The sequence below is a fragment of the Salvelinus sp. IW2-2015 genome, linkage group LG27 (assembly GCF_002910315.2).
Source record: "Salvelinus sp. IW2-2015 linkage group LG27, ASM291031v2, whole genome shotgun sequence".
NCBI lineage: Eukaryota > Metazoa > Chordata > Actinopteri > Salmoniformes > Salmonidae > Salvelinus > Salvelinus sp. IW2-2015.
The window spans coordinates 16,850,690-16,870,768 of NC_036867.1; the positions used below are offsets into that span (position 1 = coordinate 16,850,690).

General features: G+C 45.2%; 1 protein-coding gene across 1 annotated transcript in view; it reads right to left on the reverse strand.

Annotated features, from left to right (window-relative positions):
• Window positions 1–20,079, reverse strand: part of myripb (myosin VIIA and Rab interacting protein b) — a 159,774-nt gene that overhangs the window by 22,480 nt on the left and 117,215 nt on the right. Inside the window, exons 4-8 of the mRNA XM_023972946.2 lie at window positions 19,416–19,552; window positions 2,613–2,693; window positions 2,121–2,218; window positions 1,752–1,832; window positions 1,484–1,651 (exon numbers count right to left, since the gene is read on the reverse strand). Coding sequence (XP_023828714.1) covers window positions 1,484–1,651; window positions 1,752–1,832; window positions 2,121–2,218; window positions 2,613–2,693; window positions 19,416–19,552 — 565 coding nt within the window. The remainder of the gene's footprint in view (window positions 1–1,483; window positions 1,652–1,751; window positions 1,833–2,120; window positions 2,219–2,612; window positions 2,694–19,415; window positions 19,553–20,079) is intronic.

Below are 20,079 nucleotides of genomic sequence, written 5' to 3' on the forward strand. Positions count from 1 at the left end.
TGTGTGTGTGTGGTTGTGTGGTGTGTGTGTGTGTGTGTGTGTGTGTGTGTGGTGTGTGTGTGTGTGTGTGTAGAGGTTTCCCTGGAAAGCTACTGTATAGCTCACAGGTACAAACAGGTTACACCGCCCTCAGGAGAGGACCATTCATGGGAAAATCTGCCAGCACCATTAAAGTAATTACATTTGGTCTTTTCCAGACCTCAACCCTGTCTGTCCCCATATCTCATCACATAGGGCCAAGAGTTCCCTGCCCTGACCAGGGAAAAACTCTGGGTCCTAGTCATACCCCAAAATTCCAGGCCCTACCTACAGGCTATATTTAGGGCCCAGTTTTTCCTGGGTCAGGTCAAATGGTCAGGACAAAGGGTAGGGTAGTGTAGGTAGTGGCGCTTAAGTTTGTCGCATGCTTCCCACTCAAAACAGTTCATGCACATAATATGACAAAATGTGGTTACGTTTTTGTTCGTTTTGGTGTTCAGCAGGGTTTTTTTCCGGATGTTCAAGCACACAACAAGTCGTAGTTCAGTAGCCAAAGTATACGCCTCCTTAGTCGATGATTGGCCAACAGAGCTACTCCTACTATGAGTGGGAAGTATGGACGGGATTCTTCAATGAAATGTTGTCATTCAACATGAGACAACAATAATTTTTTTAAACTTGAGAATACTGCCCCAAACATTTTACTTAAATGTAAAATTGCACGACTAAGACCTCAGCAAAAAATGTTTAATTACAGATTTCTTGATTTATCTTAGATTAATTCGGACTATTTTGAGAAGGTGTATACTGGTTACGTTATTGCTATGGCATCTCAAGAGGGACAAACAGTAATATTCCCACTTTTAATGTCTTTTAATTCAGGGTGTATGCGAGGCACAGACGTTCGCTTTGCCTAGCCGAGTTCTGCTAGAAGTAACCTGAACCGAGCATGCGGACGCCTTTAATGTACTGTACTGTAGTGTAATGTATTGCAGTGCAGTGTAGTGTACTGTAGTGCAGTGTAACGTAGCATAGCGTAGTGTAGTGAAACATAGCATATTGTAGTGTAACGTAGCGTAGTGTAACGTAGCGTAGTGCATGGTAGCGTAGTGTAGCATAGCATATTGTAGTGTAATGTAGCGTAGTGTAACATAGTGTAGTGCATGGTAGCGTAGCGTAACATAGCATAGTGCATGGTAGCGTAGTGTAACATAGCGTAGTGCATGGTAGCGTAGCGTAACATAGCACAGCATAGTGCATGGTAGCGTAGTGTAACATAGCATAGCATAGTGCATGGTAGCGCAGCGTAACATAGCATAGTGCATGGTAGCGTAGTGTAACATAGCATAGCATAGTGCATGGTAGCGTAGCGTAACATAGCATAGTGCATGGTAGCGTAGTGTAGTATAGCATAGCTTAGTACATGGTAGCGTAGGGTATTGTAGTGTAGCGTAGTGTAGGGTAGTGTAGTGTAGTGTAGTGAGGGCTTCCTAACCAGACTGACCCAGAGGGAATAGGAACTCTTGAGGTGGGCCTGGTTGGCCTGGGCCAGGGTGCTGTGAGGGGGCTGGCTGGGGGAGGACATCTCACTGCCCTGGGGCTGGCCCTGGCTCTGGGGCCAAACAAAGTCATACTCTGTCTGCATCTCTGAACGCTTCCTCCTCTGGATTATCTGGGAGAGAAAAGGAGAGGAGCGGATCAAGAGTGAGAGAGAAAGAGAGAGGGGCAATGTTAGATGTGACCAAAAACTCCACACCAGACTTCAAACTTACTTTTTGTACGATGGTTGTGGCAAGTTCCTCTATAAGCTCCTCTTTGTGGTCCCGTAGGTAGCGAGCCTCATTCTGCTTCTCCTGCAACACAGAGACATCAAAGCCTGGTCAGAACTACAGAAAAACAAGCACCAAAACCAAATCAAAAAAGAGACATGGTGATAGAGAGAGAAGAAATTACTTATTTTTTACTGTTATTGTTGTCATTATCTCACGTCGCTTTAGCAACAGTGGCCTTGTCATTCATGCTAATAAAGCTGAATCTGAGCGAAGCAGAGAGAGAAAGAGAGAGAGTGAGACAGAGAGAGACAGAGAGAGAGAAAGAAAGAGGGAAACAGACACACACACAAACCAGGACTATTGTCTCACCAAGCTGTCAGTAAACTCCTCTGCCTTGGCGATGGCTTCCTCTATGGCCTCCTCAGCAACACGCAGGGCAACAGTGAGGGTCTCTGCCATGCTGTGTCCTGCAAACACACACACACACACACAGGTTTACTTGCAGCCCTTCAGGAGCAGATTTAATTACAGATATATTAGACAAACAAAACATTACTAGTGCAGAGCAAAGTGGTTTATTTACAGGCTAATGTCAGGGCTGTGGTGATTCACATACAAGTGGCTGACTGGGAGGGTCACAGACCTCTGGAACAAGAGGACCACGCAGTGTGTGTGTTGTACAACACCCCCTACTATTATACTGTGTCATGCTGTGGGTATATGTAATGTGCTAGCCTGATGAAACAGATATACATGCTACATGTATATGTTGATTTCCATGGTTGTATGCCAAATGGTACCCCCATTCCCTGTGTAGTGCACTACTTTTGACCAGGACACCACCTATATGGGGTTGTGTACCTTCACTCTGCCTGTAGAAGGTGGAGTCACTGCCACACACGCTGCCATCGTTGCCATTGCTTCCGTCGTGAACACTGCTTTCTGCGGGGGACACAGAGACGCAGGTACAATAACAACACACCTAATATATAGAGAGTCTTTTATCCAAAGCAACTTACAGTCGTGCGTCCATACGTCGTCGTACAGGTGGCCCCAGCTCGGGAATCGAACCCATGGTCCTGACATTGCAAGGGCCATGCTCTACCAACCGAGCCACACGGGACCGCCAGAGGAGAGGCTAGAGGTCAGCATCGGTTGTGCTGGGAGGAACCTTGGCTCACGCTGAGAGAACCTCTCATCACCCTCATCAGCAGAGGAGAGCAATGATATGAGACAGGCGCAAAGAGCAGAGAACCTATGCCACGGCTCCAATTCATTCGAACATATCCGTGAACCCTTTTTTGTGTGTTTGCCTGTCTAGTGTCGTCTCTTCATAAACCACACCGCTTTAGCGCAGAGGGCCATTTGGTGGCGGATGTGTCCCATAGGGCTATCTGTTTTCTCCAGGAGGTCTTTCATCAACTCTTTATTTCCTCTCACGGGACAAATCAACTTCCTCCCATTAGCAGCTTAGAGCCACAGCTCTGGGAATATGACTAGTTTCACAGCAGAAGTTATCGCCCTGCCATAGCCTGTGCCCCTGAAGGACTGAACTATGTGTGTGTGTGTGATGTGGTGGTGGGGGGGGGGGGGGGGCTGTGATGGATTTCACGGTGACACAAAGCACTCAGGAGTCACGGCAGGCCACTAGAAATGATGTCTGTGTGCAGTGAGGCTGAAACTGCAGTGACATTTGGAGCTAGGCAAAGAGACAGTACTACATCTTCTTGTGTTGGTCTGTCTATCCATCTGTCTGTAGTGGGACTCTGCTTGGTCGGGCACAGGACAGGTTGTCTTGTGTTCTAACTGTTTTAGTCCCCTCCTTTTCCACGGAGGGAAAAGGGACATTGTCGAAGTTTAATTCAATAACACAAAAACTACGAAAGCTGTTTGAAAATAAAGAAAAGGGAGGGCCAGAAAAGTAATGTTTGGAAAAGATTTGATGAAGTGGTATGAGAGGATGATAGCAGTGCCGTCTGTGTTATGTGCGAGGCCTGTGGCACGTCAAGGGAACTGTAGCCTGCTGTTTAGATGGGTTAAATGGAAACTGAAATCTGGACATTGACTAACCAGAATAACCTACTGTTTTCTGGCAAAAGTCCCTTGATAATACTTGTCCCGTGCAAATCGACATCCCTGTGCTTTGAGAGAAATGTCTGAGTTTGGCAAGTGTTGCTCGCGGTTTGAGCAAGAAAACAATAACCGGTTGGATCATTTGAACGCTTAGCCTATATACGAATGGCCTACATCTATCAACTTTCACAGTGAATGCTTTTGTTTACATGTTTTGTGCGAGTGAATTGAACATCGCCAAATGCATCATTAAAAAATATTGCGCCTCTGGAATAACCTACATTCTGGGATAAGACATACAGTACATAACCAACGTTCTCTAGTAATACTAGTCCCGTGTGAATAGGACTATAGCCTTAATAATAAATACTGCAGATTTAAGCATTTCTTGCAGTAAAATTACACACCAAATGTAGGAAAAATTTGGACTTGGGAACAGGAGCGGAGAAATATGATTTATTTATTTCTGCATCTTGAGAGAAGGCAATGCTCAGTTAGATACCGTCTGTAGAGGTGCTGTCTTCATCATAAAAGCATCATCAACCTTGATAGTATTTCGACCACATAAAATATGCATGGAAGCCGAAGTGAAATCTTATCGGTTTTCACAGCTTTATTTTTTTCTTACAACCGGGTCAAACTGATGTCATTTGGACATTTTGCACAGAAAATCGTTCCCGTTTTTATTTGTTCCTTTATTGTCTCCAGTCCCTAAACGTCTTTGCGTCACGAAAGACGACAGAGAAAACCTCACCGATGTCAACTAGATTGAAGAATTCATTCCATCAATATATTACATTATTCTGGTGAGCAAGGGTTTAGTTAGTCTTCTAGGGCAACATATACTTTTATTTGATTTTATTTCACCTTTATTTAACCAGGCAGGCTAGTTGAGAACAATTTCTCATTCTCATATAATGACAAAAGAGAACCTACACGTATCTAATTATAGACACGTTGACTAACAAATAGCCTACTTATAAGCAGAAACATATCTAAAACAGGCAACAACAACAACAACAAAACTGCACCCCTGTCAAGAAATCGTCCTGCAGTCTTTGACTGTAGCCTATAGAGCATGTTCTATATTAGCGGGTTAGGGTCGGGTGCGGGCCTCAGATTTTCACTTTATCACATATAGTCGGGCGGTTGTGGATGGATTATTAGCAATTGCGGGGCGGGTGAACAAACAGCTGACCTCGCGCACCACTAATCTGTATCCACATCGCCGTCTGGTGTCCTCCCTACCTTCCTCTTCCTCTCCAGTTCCTCCTCCGCTTCCGGTGAACTTTCCACCATCCCACCATTACTCTCTGGAGTTTGCTTGCCCATTTGCATTTGATGGTTTGTTGGTATCCTTCTGATAATAAGTGAGCATCGTTGGGCCCCACAACTCCACCCACAGCACATGGTATGAAGTCAGCTCCCTGACCTTCTAGGTCAGCTTCATTAAATGCAACCCCAGGGCCTCTCTCCTCTGCTCAGTTTTAGATGCAGGCTGTGTGTTTGCCTGTGTAGCGTCGTCCCTTCATAAACCACCCTGCATTAGCGCAGGGGGCCATTTGGTGGCGGATATGTATCCCAGGAGGTCTTTCATCGACTCCTTACTTCCTCTCACGGGACAACTTCCTCCAATTAGCAGCTTAGAGCCACAGCTCTGGGAATATGACTGGTGTCACAGCTGAAGTTATCACCCTGCCATAGCCTGTGCCCCCGAAGGACTGAACTATTTGTGTGTATGTAAGGACTGGGGCTATAACGGCTGTAGCCGTGACACGAAGCACTCAGAGCCTAGCAGTGGGAGTCGAGGCAGGCCACTAGGAATCCTCTGAGTGTCTGTGTGCAGTGACACCGAAACTGCAGTGGTATTTGGAGCTAGGCAAACAGACAGTACTAGACTTGCTTGTGTTGGTCTCTCTGTCTGCCTGTAGTGGGACTCTGCTTGGTTGGGCACAGGACAGGTTGTCTTGTGTTCTAACTGTTTTAGTCTCCTCCTGGCTTGGAGGGAGTGGTCAGTGGGAATGGCCTTTCAGTTCTTCTTTGATCAAGACAAGAACTCCCAACGATGTCATCTGTATCCGCATCACCGTCCTGTGTCCTCCCTACCTTCCTCTTCCTCTCCTGTTCCTCCTCTTCCTGTCATCTTTCGACCATCCCACCACTGCTCTATGGAGTTTGTTTGTCCATTTGATGGCTTGTTTTATCCTTATGATAATAAGTGAGAATTGTGGTCCCACAACTCAACCACAGGGCATGGTTTAAGTCCCCGATCGCGCCTCGACCACTCCAAGACCTCTCTCTCTCCTCTGTTAGAGATGCAGGGTGTATGTGTGTGTGTGTGTGTGCATGTGCTGTAGCTAACTCTCTCTCCTCTGCTCTCATCCTTCTAGACCTATCGGCTGCCTTTGATACTGTGAACCATCAGATCCTCCTCTCCACCCTCTCCGAGTTGGGCATCTCCGGCGCGGCCCACGCTTGGATTGCGTCCTACCTGACAGGTCACTCCTAACAGGTCGCTGGCGAGAATCTGTCTCCGCACCACGTGCTCTCACCACTGGTGTCCCCCAGGGCTCTGTTCTAGGCCCTCTCCTATTCTCGCTATACACCAAGTCACTTGGCTCTGTCATATCCTCACATGGTCTCTCCTATCATTGCTATGCAGACGACACACAATTAATCTTCTCCTTTCCCCCTTCTGATAACCAGGTGGCGAATCGCATCTCTGCATGTCTGGCAGACATATCAGTGTGGATGACGATCACCACCTCAAGCTGAACCTTGGCAAGACGGAGCTGCTCTTCCTCCCGGAAGGACTACCCGTTCCATGATCTTGCCATCACGGTTGACAACTCCATTTGTCCTCCTCCCAGAGTCTAAGAACCTTGCGTGATCCTGGACAACACCCTGTCGTTCTCAACTAACATCAAGGCGGTGACCCGTTCCTGTAGGTTCATGCTCTACAACATTCGCAGAGTACGACCCTGCCTCACACAGGAAGCGGCGCAGGTCCTAATCCAGGCACTTGTCATCTCCCGTCTGGATTACTGCAACTCGCTGTTGGCTGGCTCCCTGCCTGTGCCATTAAACCCCTACAACTCATCCAGAACGCCGCAGCCCGTCTGGTGTTCAACCTTCCCAAGTTCTCTCACGTCACCCCGCTCCTCCGCTCTCTCCACTGGCTTCCAGTTGAAGCTCGCATCCGCTACAAGACAATGGTGCTTGCCTACGAGCTGTGAGAGGGAACGCACCTCCGTACCTTCAGGCTCTGATCAGGCCCTACACCCAAACAAGGGCACTGCGTTCATCCACCTCTGGCCTGCTCGCTCCCTACCTCTGAGAAGTACAGTTCCCGCTCAGCCCAGTCAAAACTGTTCGCTGCTCTGGCACCCCAATGGTGGAACAAACCCTCACGACGCCAGGTCAGCGGAGTCAATCACCACCTCCGGAGAAACCTGAACCCCACCTCTTTAAGGAATACCTAGGATAGGATAAAGTAATCCTTCTAAACCCCCCCCCCCTTAAAAGAGTTAGATGCACTATTGTAAAGTGGTTGTTCCACTGGATATCATAAGGTGAATGCACCAATTTGTAAGTCGCTCTGGATAAGAGCGTCTGCTAAATGACTTAAATGTAATGTGCTGTGTGTGTGTATGTTTGGCTGCCTGCCTGCACATTTGACTTAAAGGAGACAGCCAACAAACAACAAACAGTATATCACCCAGCACAAATCAAGCCTGTAGTCATGTATTTAGTAGGACACGGAGATACGATGGCACTGCCGAGATAACCGAGTTCCACACTCTAAGAAAAAAGGGTTCCAAAAGGGTTCTTTGAGGAGGGATAGGGTTCTACAAAGAATAGTTTTGCTCTTAAGAACCCTTTATGGAAGACAAGGGTTCTTTGTTAGGCAAAGAGTTCAACCAATAATCTTTTTTATCCTAAGAACCGTTTTTGGAAGAAAGGGTTCTTTGAATATTCTTTGGAAGGCAAGAAGGGAGTAAAACACTCAAAACCACGCCCATCATTATCATATTTCCCAGCATGCTCCGTTGCAGGTTGATTTTCAGAATTGTTTGTTTCAATGTCTGTGTTTGTGCATGTACATTGATTGGTTGATTAATCTTATGCTACATAAAGATACATAACGTACATTTTTATAAAGTAATCCAATCTGTTAGTAGTAGTAGTTATTCTGCAGGTTGTGAGTGATTTCACATCACTTTGCAAGTCAGCATAATGTGAACTGCAGACCTGATGTGGCCTGAAAAGCAGGAGTTTCCTAACACACTTTGTTAGGGTATGACTCTCAAAGAAAGTACTTATGATATGCGTAATGTATTGTCATAAAGAGTTTAATTTTAAAGGCTAATAAGGCTGGTGGAATCGTTCACAGAGGGTTCTAGGTAGAACCATTTGCAGGGGGTTCTATGAAGAATCCTACATAAATAGTTCTAGGTAGAACCCTCTGCAAAGGTTTCAACCTTGCACCAAACCGAAGAACCCTACATGGTTCTACTTGGCACTTTTTTCCCCTAAGAGTGTAATGAAGGAAATGAAGCATGCAGGAGTACGACAATAATGCCCTGCAAACAAACATGATCACAAGATGGCGGCCATGTGTCATCTTGATTACTGGCGTTTTACGTGGCTCCACAGAGTAGACACAGTAACGCTTCTCTGATTGTTTCTTTCTTTCGTTTTCTCTTTTGGCTTTCTTTTCTATCTCCACGCTCACTTTCCATCTCCTTTTCTCTCTTTATCTCAATCTCTGACACACAACCTCTCTCTCTCTATGTCTCCCATTCTCTTTCACACACACTCACTCACACGCAGGCATGCACGCGGACATGCATGCATGCAGTGCTGATGAGTGCGTGTGTGCTTTGCTGAGGATGTGAGAACTATTAGCTCCCTGAGTAACAGTGTCATTGTTGCAGGGGACCCTGTCTGTCATCTCTCACGGCATCAACATGTCCACTTCCCGACGCCTCACTGTCCAGGCAGACAGTCAGGGGAAACCCACAAATGTGACCATGACCTCGACTAACTGCACATTGACTCTGTACCAGTACCCCCTCTATATAGCCTCATTACTCTTATTTTATTGTTGCTCTTTAATTATTTGTTACCTTTCTATTTTCTTATTTTTTTTCATTTGTATTTTTTATTTATTGTTTGCTTCAGTTTATTTAGTAAATACTTTCTTAACACAAATTTTTTCTTAAAACTGCATTCTTGCTTAAGGGCTTGTATGTAAGCATTTCACTGCAAGGTGAACCTGCTGTATTCGGGGATTTGATGACAAAACACACGATTGATGACATGCTACTTGACAATCCACCACGGCATGCATTGCCATTGTTATGACACTCTCCTGTCAATCATTTAGCCGCTCCAAGCCTTCACACTGGGCAGAGCCCCTCCCCCTCCCCTACTGGGCGTGTCCTCCTCAAATCAGAAAGCTCATGTCATCTCATGTATAGGGCCCTGTGTTTTGGTTAATCATGTCAGATGACCTGGATTTTAACCTTCATTTAAACTGTCACCTTTTCTTTTTACGTCAGCTGGTCCAGCACCATCCTCAGACAATTGCTTTCACTTGTGGTCCAATCCTCATTTCTGGAAAAAGCTTAAAATGGAGGTTAAAATCCAGGTCATGTGACATGATTAACCAAAACACAGGGCCCTACTCATGTCAAATGATTATAGAGGGATGGAGAGAGATAACCATCTCCTTTGTGTTCCTCCTTGTTCCTGTTTCATATCCTCTCACTGACCACGGTCTTACCTTTTTCCCACTTAAGGCTCGGCAGAGGAATCACTCGATATCACCATGACAACCCTGCAGACGACAGCACCGGTCTGTGTGTGTATGTGTGTTTGTGTGAGCGAGAGAAAGAGGGTGTGTGTCCTGTCAGTAAAGAGCACTCAAAGCTGAAGTTCCTCCAGCAGCAGGAGGAAGGGCAGTACAGACGGCTTTCAATTATATTCGAGCATCTGGCACCACGCAGAGAGCGAGAGAGAGAGCGAGAGAGAGAGAGAGAGAGAGAGAGAGATGCACAGACTGGGAGTACACCTGAATCCTCCATCTGCTGCATGCTGTAGTGTAACATACTGGCCACCAGGGGCACTGCAGCTCATGAGACGTTACAGCAGCCATTAGGGGTTGGGACGAAAGGGGCATGGTGGATTTCTGTTCTGTTCTCAAACTGTTAAATCTCTTCTGACAACGCCTCTGCCATATACTGTGTGTGTGTGTGTGTGTGTGTGTGTGTGTGTGTGTGTGTGTGTGTGTGTGTGTGTGTGTGTGTGTGTGAGTAAGAGAGAGAGAGAGAGAGGCGTGTGTGTTTGTCCTTAAACCTCGTAAAACGTCTGACGGATGGTTACTGACAGATCAATATGTCTTTGACATCACATACACCCCCCCAAACGCACTCACACACATACACAATCTCTCTTTCTAACACCCCCACTGGACACAGTCTAGATTGTTCCAATCCCTGAAGTTGCAGGGGGTAATCCTTGTGTAATATTAGCAGACAAGCTAGTGTTAAGGCTGCTGCTCAGCAAGCTTAATGGGGGAGAGAAGAGAGTGGCGATGCTGCTCGGTCCGGGTGGGGTGGTGGTGCCGCTGCTGCTGGGCTTGCTGACTAGTAATCCCCTCCGTTGCAATGGCCACTTTGTCCTCTGAGTGATTAGTTCCTGCTGTAGGAACAGTTTTATCTGCTCTCAACCTCTCATCATCCAGATGCCATTGTCCCCCCCCCCCACCCCATCAGCCTGATCTGTTAGAGTGTGTGGAGTTAGGGAGTATTACTGTTGTATAGCACACTGGGTTTAAAGGGGCAATCTGCGATTCAAAGAACAACAGCGGAGGAGTTCTTCGAGTTCTTCAAGAATGAATGGCTCCCATTTCAAAAATGGATATACTAATCCCAGATTGCTCCTTTCAAGGGATAAGTTGATTGAACCATATTGTTAAAACTATCCGCCATGGCATTAGGCCTACTGTTAGCCGTAGTACCAATAATGGTAGTTATGGCAGGAATAGTGCCACTGGTGACAATGTGTTCACCTGACTGGTGGCAGTTGGTCCAATCAGCTCCACTCTTTGTCTGTGTGTCCATGTGACTGCTGGCTGGCTATTGGTCCAATCAGCTCTACTGTATGTGTGTCCCCATACAGTCCAAAAAAGCCCTCCTGTCCCAATCTGTCTTTCCAGCTGTCCCTCTGTGATCCCCTCTCCTGCCCTTCACTCCCTACTCTCCTCCTCTCCTCTTACTGCCACTCTTACATCACACAAGGAGGTAATAGGATTAGCTGCTAGCTGCCGCTGGGCTCCCATTTCAGATGAGCTGAGCAGATTACACAGCTTCAGAGTTAGAAACACACACTGCATCAAACCGTATTGACTGACTGACTAGCTGGCTGATGGAATGACGGACGAACTGGGAGAAGTGGGGGGGGGGGGGGGGGGGGGGGGGGTGCGCATGTGTGTTTGAGACAAGGGATGTTAACATCAGTTCTCTTCTAAACAAAGTATGCATGAGTTACGGCTTTATTTTCCTCTTGTGTGTGTGCATGCATGCATATGTGTGAGTCCGTTTGTGTATGTGCGTGAGTGCGTTTGTCCCTGAGAATGTCCTCCTCACCATTCTGAATGTGCTCCCCCCTCCCCTTTCTTGTATACCAGATTTAAAGGGAAGAGATTGTCAATAAGTACCCATAATGGGTCAAGGCCATGGGGCTGTAGAAATACTGGATAAAGACGTTTTGTATTCTTCCGAAAGCTTGGTGAGTGTCCCAAATGGCACCCTATTCCCTATATAGTGCCCTATCTTTGACCAGAGTCCATCAGGGTTGGGGTCAATTCCATTTCAATTGTTGTTGTAATTGCGATCCAATTACGATCTTCTCTCATCGCTGCAACTCCCCAATGGGCTCGGAAGAGGAAAAGGGCGAGTAATGCGTCCTGGGATCGAACCCCAGGCTGTAGTGGCGCTGCAACACTGCGATGCAGTGCCTTGGACCGCTGCACCACTCAAGAGGCCCTTGGTGTATTTTCTGAATAGACTGGAATTGAAATGGAATTGACCCTAACCCTGGAGTCCATAGGGGAAATAGTGCAACATAAAGGGAATAGGGAGCCATTTGGGCCGCAGCCCTTGATGTTTACTTAGAAATATATTTTTGGAGCCCACATTGAATACAAAATGTAAAGGAATCCTTCACGTAATGTAGCCTATAGAAATAATTCCCTTTATAAAACAAACACAACGTTGCTCCATTATTTCATGGTTGGTACATTTTATTGACATAATGAACTATATAATGTAACTCGATTTGTGAAATCTAGCTGACTGTAGCTGTTGGTTTGAGTTTAAGAGTTTTTGACAAACTAGAGGAAAAATCTAACTTCTTTAAGAAAAAGCAGATATGATTTGAAAGTAATAGATCACTTTCAGCCCATTTGAAAGTCACAGGTGAATGAAGGTTAGGTTTTACCTCCATTGCCATTTTAAAAGGATAGTTCACCCAAATTACAAAATGGCGTATTGGTTTCCTTACCTTGTAAGCAGAACAAGATTTTGACACATCTTTTGGGGACAAAAATGTCTGCTAATACTAACTTTATTTTTTAAATTTTGTCCCCAATAAATGCACACCTACTCATTCAAGGGATTTTCTGTAATTTTACTATTTTCTACATTGTAGAATAACAGCGAAGACATCAAAAATACGAAAAAACACATATGGAATCATATAGTAACCTAAAAAGTGTTAAGCAAGACACCAGTTTACATGTCAACAGTGAAGAGGCGACTCCGGGATACTGGCCTTCTAGGCAGAGATCCTCTGTCCAGTGTCTGTGTTCTTTTGCCCATCTTAACCTTTTCTTCTTATTGGCCAGTCTGAGATATTGCTTTTTCTTTGCAACTCTGCTTGAAGGCCAGCATCCCGGAGTCGCCTCTTCACTGTTGACATTGAGACTGGTATTTTGCGGGTACTATTTAATGAAGCTGCCAGTTGAGGACTTGTGAGGGGTCTGTTTCTCAAAAAAGACACTCTAATGTAGTTGTCCTCTTGCTCAGTTGTGCACCGGGGCCTCCCACTCCTTTTTCTATTCTGGTTAGAGCCAGTTTGTGCTATTCTGTGAAGGGAGTAGTACATAGCATTGTACGAGATCTTCAGTTTCTTGGCAATTTCTCGCATGGAATAGCCTTCATTTCTCAGAACTGGAGTAGACTGACGAATTTCAGAAGAAAGATCTTTGTTTCTGGCCATTTTGAGCCTGTAATCGAACCCACAAAATGCTGATGCTCCAGATACTCAACTAGTCTAAAGAAGGTCAGTTTTATTGCTTCTTTAATCAGAACAACAGTTTTAAGCTGTGCTAACATAATTGCAAAAGGGTTTTCTAATGATCAATTAGCCTTTAAAATTATAAACTTGGATTAGCTAACACAACGTGCCATTGGAACACAGGAGTGATGGTTGCTGATAAATGTAGATATTCCATAAAAAATCGGACATTTCCAGCTACAATAGTCATTTACAATATTAACAACGTCTACACTGTATTTCTGATCAGCTTAGGTTAAGCTGCCTGCTATCCAAGACCTCTACACCAGGCGGTGTCAGAGGAAGGCCCTAAAAATTGTCAAAGACCCCAGCCACCCCAGTCATAGACTGTTCTCTCTACTACCGCATGGCAAGCGGTACCGGAGTGCCAAGTCTAGGACAAAAAGGCTTCTAAACAGTTTTTACCCCCAAGCCATAAGTCTCCTGAACAGGTAATCAAATGGCTACCCGGACTATTTGCATTGTGTGCCCCCCCCCAACCCCTCTTTTATGCTGCTGCTACTCTCTGTTTATCACATATGCATTGTCACTTTAACTATACATTCATGTACATACTACCTCAATTAGCCCGACCAACCAGTGCCCCCGCACATTGGCTAACCGGGCTATCTGCATTGTGTCCCGCCACCCGCCACCCACCAACCCCTCTTTTACGCTACTGCTACTCTCTGTTATTCAGACACAAGCAGGAGTGGCAGGTAGCCTAGTGGTTAGAGCGTTGGGCTTGTAACCGAAAGGTTGCAAGATCGAATCTCTGAGCTGCCAAGGTAAAAATCTGTCGTTCTGCACCTGAACAAGGCAGTTAAGATTAGAATTAGAAAATTAGAATTTGTTCTAAACTGACTTGCCGAGTTAAATAAAGGTAAAAAATATATATGCATAGTCACTTTAACCATATGTACATGCTACCTAAATCAGCCCAATTCACTGGTGCCTGTAAATAGCCTCGCTTCTGGTATTTTTTTACTGTAGTTTTTATTTCTTTACATACCTATTGTTCACCTTATTTTTTTTTAGAAATTGCACTGTTGGTTAGAGCCTGTAAGTAAGCATTTCACTGTGAGGTCTACACCTGTTGTATTCGGCGCACGTGACAAATACACTTTGTTATGATTTGGAATTTGATGTTACTTTAATGGACAAAAAATGTGACCCCGAACTTTTGAACGGTACTGTATATATACAGTGGGGAGAACAAGTATTTGATACACTGCCGATTTTGCAGGTTTTCCTACTTACAAAGCATGTAGAGGTCTGTAATTTTTATCATAGGTACACTTCAACTGTGAGAGACGGAATCAAAAAAGAAAAATCTAAACAAAAATCCAGAAAATCACATTGTATGATTTTTAAGTAATTAATTTGCATTTTATTACATGACATAAGTATTTGATCACCTACCAACCAGTAAGAATTCCGGCTCTCACAGACCTGTTAGTTTTTCTTTAAGAAGCACTCCTGTTCTCCACTCATTACCTGTATTAACTGCACCTGTTTGAACTCGTTACCTGTATAAAAGACACCTGTCACACAACTCATCAAACAGACTCAACCTCCACAATGGCCAAGACAGAGAGCTGTGTAAGGACATCAGGTTAAATTGTGACCTGCACAAGCTGGGGTGGGCTACAGGACAATAGGAAGCAGCTTGGTGAGAAGCAACAAACTGTTTGGCCGCAATTATGTAGAAAATGAAGAAGTTCAAGATGACGGTCCAATCACCCTGGTCTTGGGGCCAAGTGCAAGATCTCACTCGGTGGGGCATCAATGATCATGAGAAGGTGAGGATACCCAGAACTACACGGCAGGACCTGGTCATGACCTGAAGAGAGCTGGACCACAGTTCTAAGAAAACCATTAGTAACACACAGCCGTCATGGATTAAATCCTGCAGCGCACCGAAGGTCCCTTGCTCAAGCCAGCGCATGTCCGGCCGTCGAAGTTTGCCAATGACCATCTGGATGATCCAGGGAGAAATGGGAGAAGGTCATGTGGTCTGATGAACAAAAATAGAGCTTTTTGGTTTAAACCCACTCGCCGTGTTTGGAGGAAGAAGAAGGATGAGTACAACCCAAGAACACCATCCAACCGTGAAGCTGGAGGTGGAGACCCATTCTTTGGGATGCTTTTCTGCAAAAGGGAAGGACGACTGCACGTATTAGGGGAGGATGGATGGGCCATGTATGCGCGAGATCTTGGCCACAACCTCCTTCCTCAGTAGAGCATTGAGATGGTCGTGGCTGGTCTTCCAGCATGACAACGACCCGAACATACAGCCAGGGCAACTAAGGAGTGGCTCGTAAGAAGCATCTCAAGGTCCTGGAGTGGCCTAGCCAGTCTCCAGACTGAACCAATGAAAATCTTTGAGGGAGCTGAAAAGTCCGTTTTTGCCCAGCGACAGCCCCGAAAGACTGAAGGATCTGGAGAAGGCTGTATGGAGGAGTGGGCCAAATCCCTGCGCAGGTGTGTGCAACCTGGTCAAGGAACTACAGGAAACGTATGATCTCTGTATTTCAAAACAGGTTTCCTGTACAAATATTAAGTTCTGCTTTTCTGTGATGTATCAAATACTTATGTCATGCTAATAATGCAAATGAATTACTTAAAATCATACAATGTGATTATTTACATTTACATTTAAGTCATTTAGCAGACGCTCTTATCCAGAGCGACTTAAAATTGGATCTGGATTTTTTCAATCTCAACTCACAGTTGACAGTGTACTATGAATTAAAGTTAGCAGAGAACCTCTACAGCTTTAAGTTAGGGCAACCTGCAAAATCGGCAGTGTTTCAAATACTTGTTCTCCCCACGGTATATATATATATATATATATATATATATATATATATTCTTTTTTTTTTATCGAGATGGAAAAAAGCTTTCAGTGTGAACTTAAATGACTAAAACCAGCTAGGAAGTATGTAGAAAAGATCATGGAATAATCATATATTTGAGAACTAACAATCACCAAAATAAAAGCTAGGTTGTCAGGGAGAATTTTCCATTCCAAAAACATATTTTTTGTTGTTGTTACTTTTACCCCTTTTTCTCCCCAATTTCATGATATCCAATTGGTAGTTACAGTCTTGTCCCATCGCTGCAACTCCCGTACGGACTCAGGAGAGGTGAAGGTCGAGAGCCATGCGTCCTCCGAAACACAACCCTGCCAAACACAACCCCCCCCTAACCCGGACGACTCTGGGCCAATTGTGCACCGCCTCATGGGTCTCCCGGTCACGGCCAGCTGTAACACAGCCTGGGATCGAACCCGGGTCTGTAGTGACGCCTCAAGCGTATTTGTTTTGATATTGTATGAGCAAAACAACTAAGCATTAGCCATGGCAAAATGCATAGAATTGCAGGAAATTAGCTTTAAAAATTGCTAAAAAATTCTCAGCTTCATCTACAAAGTCATAGAAATAAAAATTCTAACAATTCTCTACACCAACAAGATTGGGGCCTAGACTGCTTAATGGGAATTTAAACCAATATGTCATTTTAAAATTTGGACAAACTATCCCTTTAACTCCATCACTTCCCCTTGAGAATAATGTGACCTTCACTCCAACATGGCTGGAACATAAATGTGAGGTATTTGTTATTTGTACCTTCCATGTCTGTCGTATGCAGTGAAAGTGAAATATGTACACGTGTGACCTACAAGAAGACTGCTGCAGAGCTTCTACGATGGATGTTGTTCTAGGGATGTGTGCGCACGTGTGTGTGCGTTCATGCGTATGTATGCGCATGTCCTAGAGGCCTGTGCTCTCTAGCCTCAGTGTGGCCTGAGGGTAAAGGTCAGACAGAGCTAGCACCACACAGTAAAAAGAAGACACTCTACTTAATGCTATCTAGGCTTACACAAACAGCACAATGCTATGATAACATTCCCACAACAGCACGATAACCATCACCGAGCCGCATGCATGGTAATGTTTTACAGCACAAGCAAGACAGCCTTCACGGGGTAGTGTGGCACAATAAACGTTTATGTAGAATAACTTTATCACGTTCACACAACCACGAGATAACGTTGCCCAATCGTTACTCTAACATCCATCGTTACTCTAACATCGTTACTCTAACATCCGACCGTCCCACCGGGCAAAGACATCAGATCAACATCCAGTCATGATTGATATATGAGTTGTCAAGAAACATGAATTCAGTGATGCAACGCTGATGGAACGTGATCATTTCGACAAGGTACGGTGAAATGATGTGGAAACAATGTTGACTCAACGAATTGTGGTCCAGTGGGGTGTGAGGTCAAACAAACAAAATGGCTGCATTCCAGGCTGACTACAACGCAGATCAAATCAAATTGTATTTGTCACATGCGCCGAATGCAACCTTACAGTGAAATGCTTACTTACAAGCCCTTAACCAATAATGCAGTTTTAAGAAAATACCAACAAAAAAAAGTAAGAGATAAGAATAACAAATAATTAAGTAGGAGCAGTAAATAACAATAGCGGGTCTATATACAGGGGGTACCGGTACAGAGTCAATGTGCGGGGACACCGGTGTCGAGGTAATTGAGGTAATTTTTTATCTTACCTTTATTTAACGACGCAAGTCAGTTAAGAACAAATTCTTACTTACAATGACGGCCTACCGGGGAACAGTGGGTTAACTGCCTTGTTCAGGGGCAGAACGACAGATTTTTTACCTTCTCAGGTCGGGGATTCGATCCAACAACCTTTTGGTTACTGGCCCAATGCTCTAAACACTAGGGTTATTAAAGTGGCTATGCATAGATTTTGCAACAGTTGCAACAGCGTAGGTGGGGGTGCAAATAGTCTGGGTAGCTGTTCAGGATTAGCTGTATTAGCTGTTCAGGAGTCTTATGGCTTGGGGGTTTAGAAGCTGTTTAGAAGCTTCTTGGACCTAGACTTGGCGCTCCGGTACCGCTTGCCATGCGGTAGCAGAGAGAACAGTCTATGATTAGGGTGGCTGGAGTCTTTGACAATTTTTAGGGGCTTCCTCTGACACCGCCTGGTATAGAGGTCCTGGATGGCAGGAAGCTTGGCCCCAGTGATGTACTGGGCCGTTGCGGTGGGAGGCCAAGCAGTTGCCATACCAGGCAGTGATGCAACCCATCAAGATGCTCTCGATGGTGCAGCTGTGAAACCTTTTGAGGATCTGAGGACCCATGCCAAATCTTTTCAGTCTCCTGAGGGGGTAGGTTTGTCGTGTCCTCTACACGACTGTCTTGATGTGCTTGGACATTGCCTTCCAGATCTCACTATGCCTGGATAGGTGTTTAACATGAGCTAACCCCATAATATGACTTAGCAGTCTGATGTCCAACTGTGCGGTCGATGGCGTGGCACACAAACATTGGTTGATGCAATGCAACGGCTACAATGTAGTCGGCCTGAAACGTGACAAATGTCATGACATCAGTTGGTTCGGTGAGCGCCTTGTGGTTGTACTATAGGTACTATACGTATAGCCCTAGCCAACCCAGTGAATCAGTGACTGTTGACCTTGGTTGTCTCTCCTGCTTCCTGCTGCTGCCTCTGGTCTTGGAACATTAGTGACTCACACACAGCCCTGTCCTGAAGTGTGTGTGTGTGTGTGTGTGTGTGTGTGTGTGTGTGTGTGTGTGTGTGTGTGTGTGTGTGTGTGTGTGTGTGTGTGTGTGTGTGTGTGTGTGTGTGTGTGTGTGTGTGTGTGTGTGTGTGTGTGTGTGTGTGTGTGTGTGTAAAAGAGAAAGCGTGGGCGTGTATGTCTGTTAGCCAATGGTTCAGTTTCTCTCCACACAAATGTCCACGTGACGTGTGGGACTGAGTGAGTGTGGTTCCTTGACGCAAGACCTTTTGCCCCCTGTAGTTGAGTTACTAACTGAGATCCATTAATGAGACGTCATAGCCAACAGAGAATGTCAGGCAGTCATTGAGAAGTGGGCATACAGAAGAGAGCGATCACATCAAAAACACAACACTAGAGGAATTACACTGCTTGCGCCCCAAATTACACTATATTCCCTATTTAGTGCACTTCTAGGGCACTGATCAAAAGTACTGCACTATATACATAAAAAACACAACACTAGAGGAATTACACTGCTTGCGTCCCAAATTACACTATATTCCCTATTTAGTGCACTTCTAGGGCACTGATCAAAAGTACTGCACTATATAGGGAAAAGGGTGCCATTTGGGATGCACACACCGTTCCGTACATGGAAGAGACAAAAGAGAGAGACATTTCCTGTACCTGGTAGATCGGAGTAGCCTCCTCTCTCCACTATGTGATTCCTGTAGAGCGTCTTCAGAACCTTGGCACTGCCGAACCTCTTGAAGCGGCTCTTCAAGTTGTTATAGAACCATTCCAGAGACTGGGTCCTCAATATCCTGGAGAGGAGGAGAAGAAAGAGGGAGAGAGAGAGAGAGATAAGGGAGAGAGAGAGTCAGTCACAGGTGAAATTAAACATGGCACAGAGTAAAGAGGATGGAGAAAGAAAAGCACAAAGGAACCGGGGAAAACTTCTAATCGCGGCCGAGTCAAACTTTGGCACGGCGTTCAAGAAATCCATTAAGAAAACGCAGAGTTTAATTTGATGCCTTTGTATTACCGCGGCAGAGAGATAACTACAGTTTATCGCTTTCAGGCGACGCTGCGCGTTTCGTGGGAAACACTTTCCCTTGTGAACAGACGAAGTCAGGGAGAGAGAGCTGGCTTCTGTCTTGTTCTCCGTCCATGGGCTGCATCTCAAATGGCACCCTTTTCCCCTACATAGTGCAATAGGGAAACCCATAGCGCTCTGATCAAAATTAGTGCACTGTATAGGGAATAGGGTGCCACCTGAGACACAGCCAGCCCCTGGTGTTAAGTCACGGAGTCAAGTCAAGCAGTTAACAGTCCCATTCACAGCCCCTCT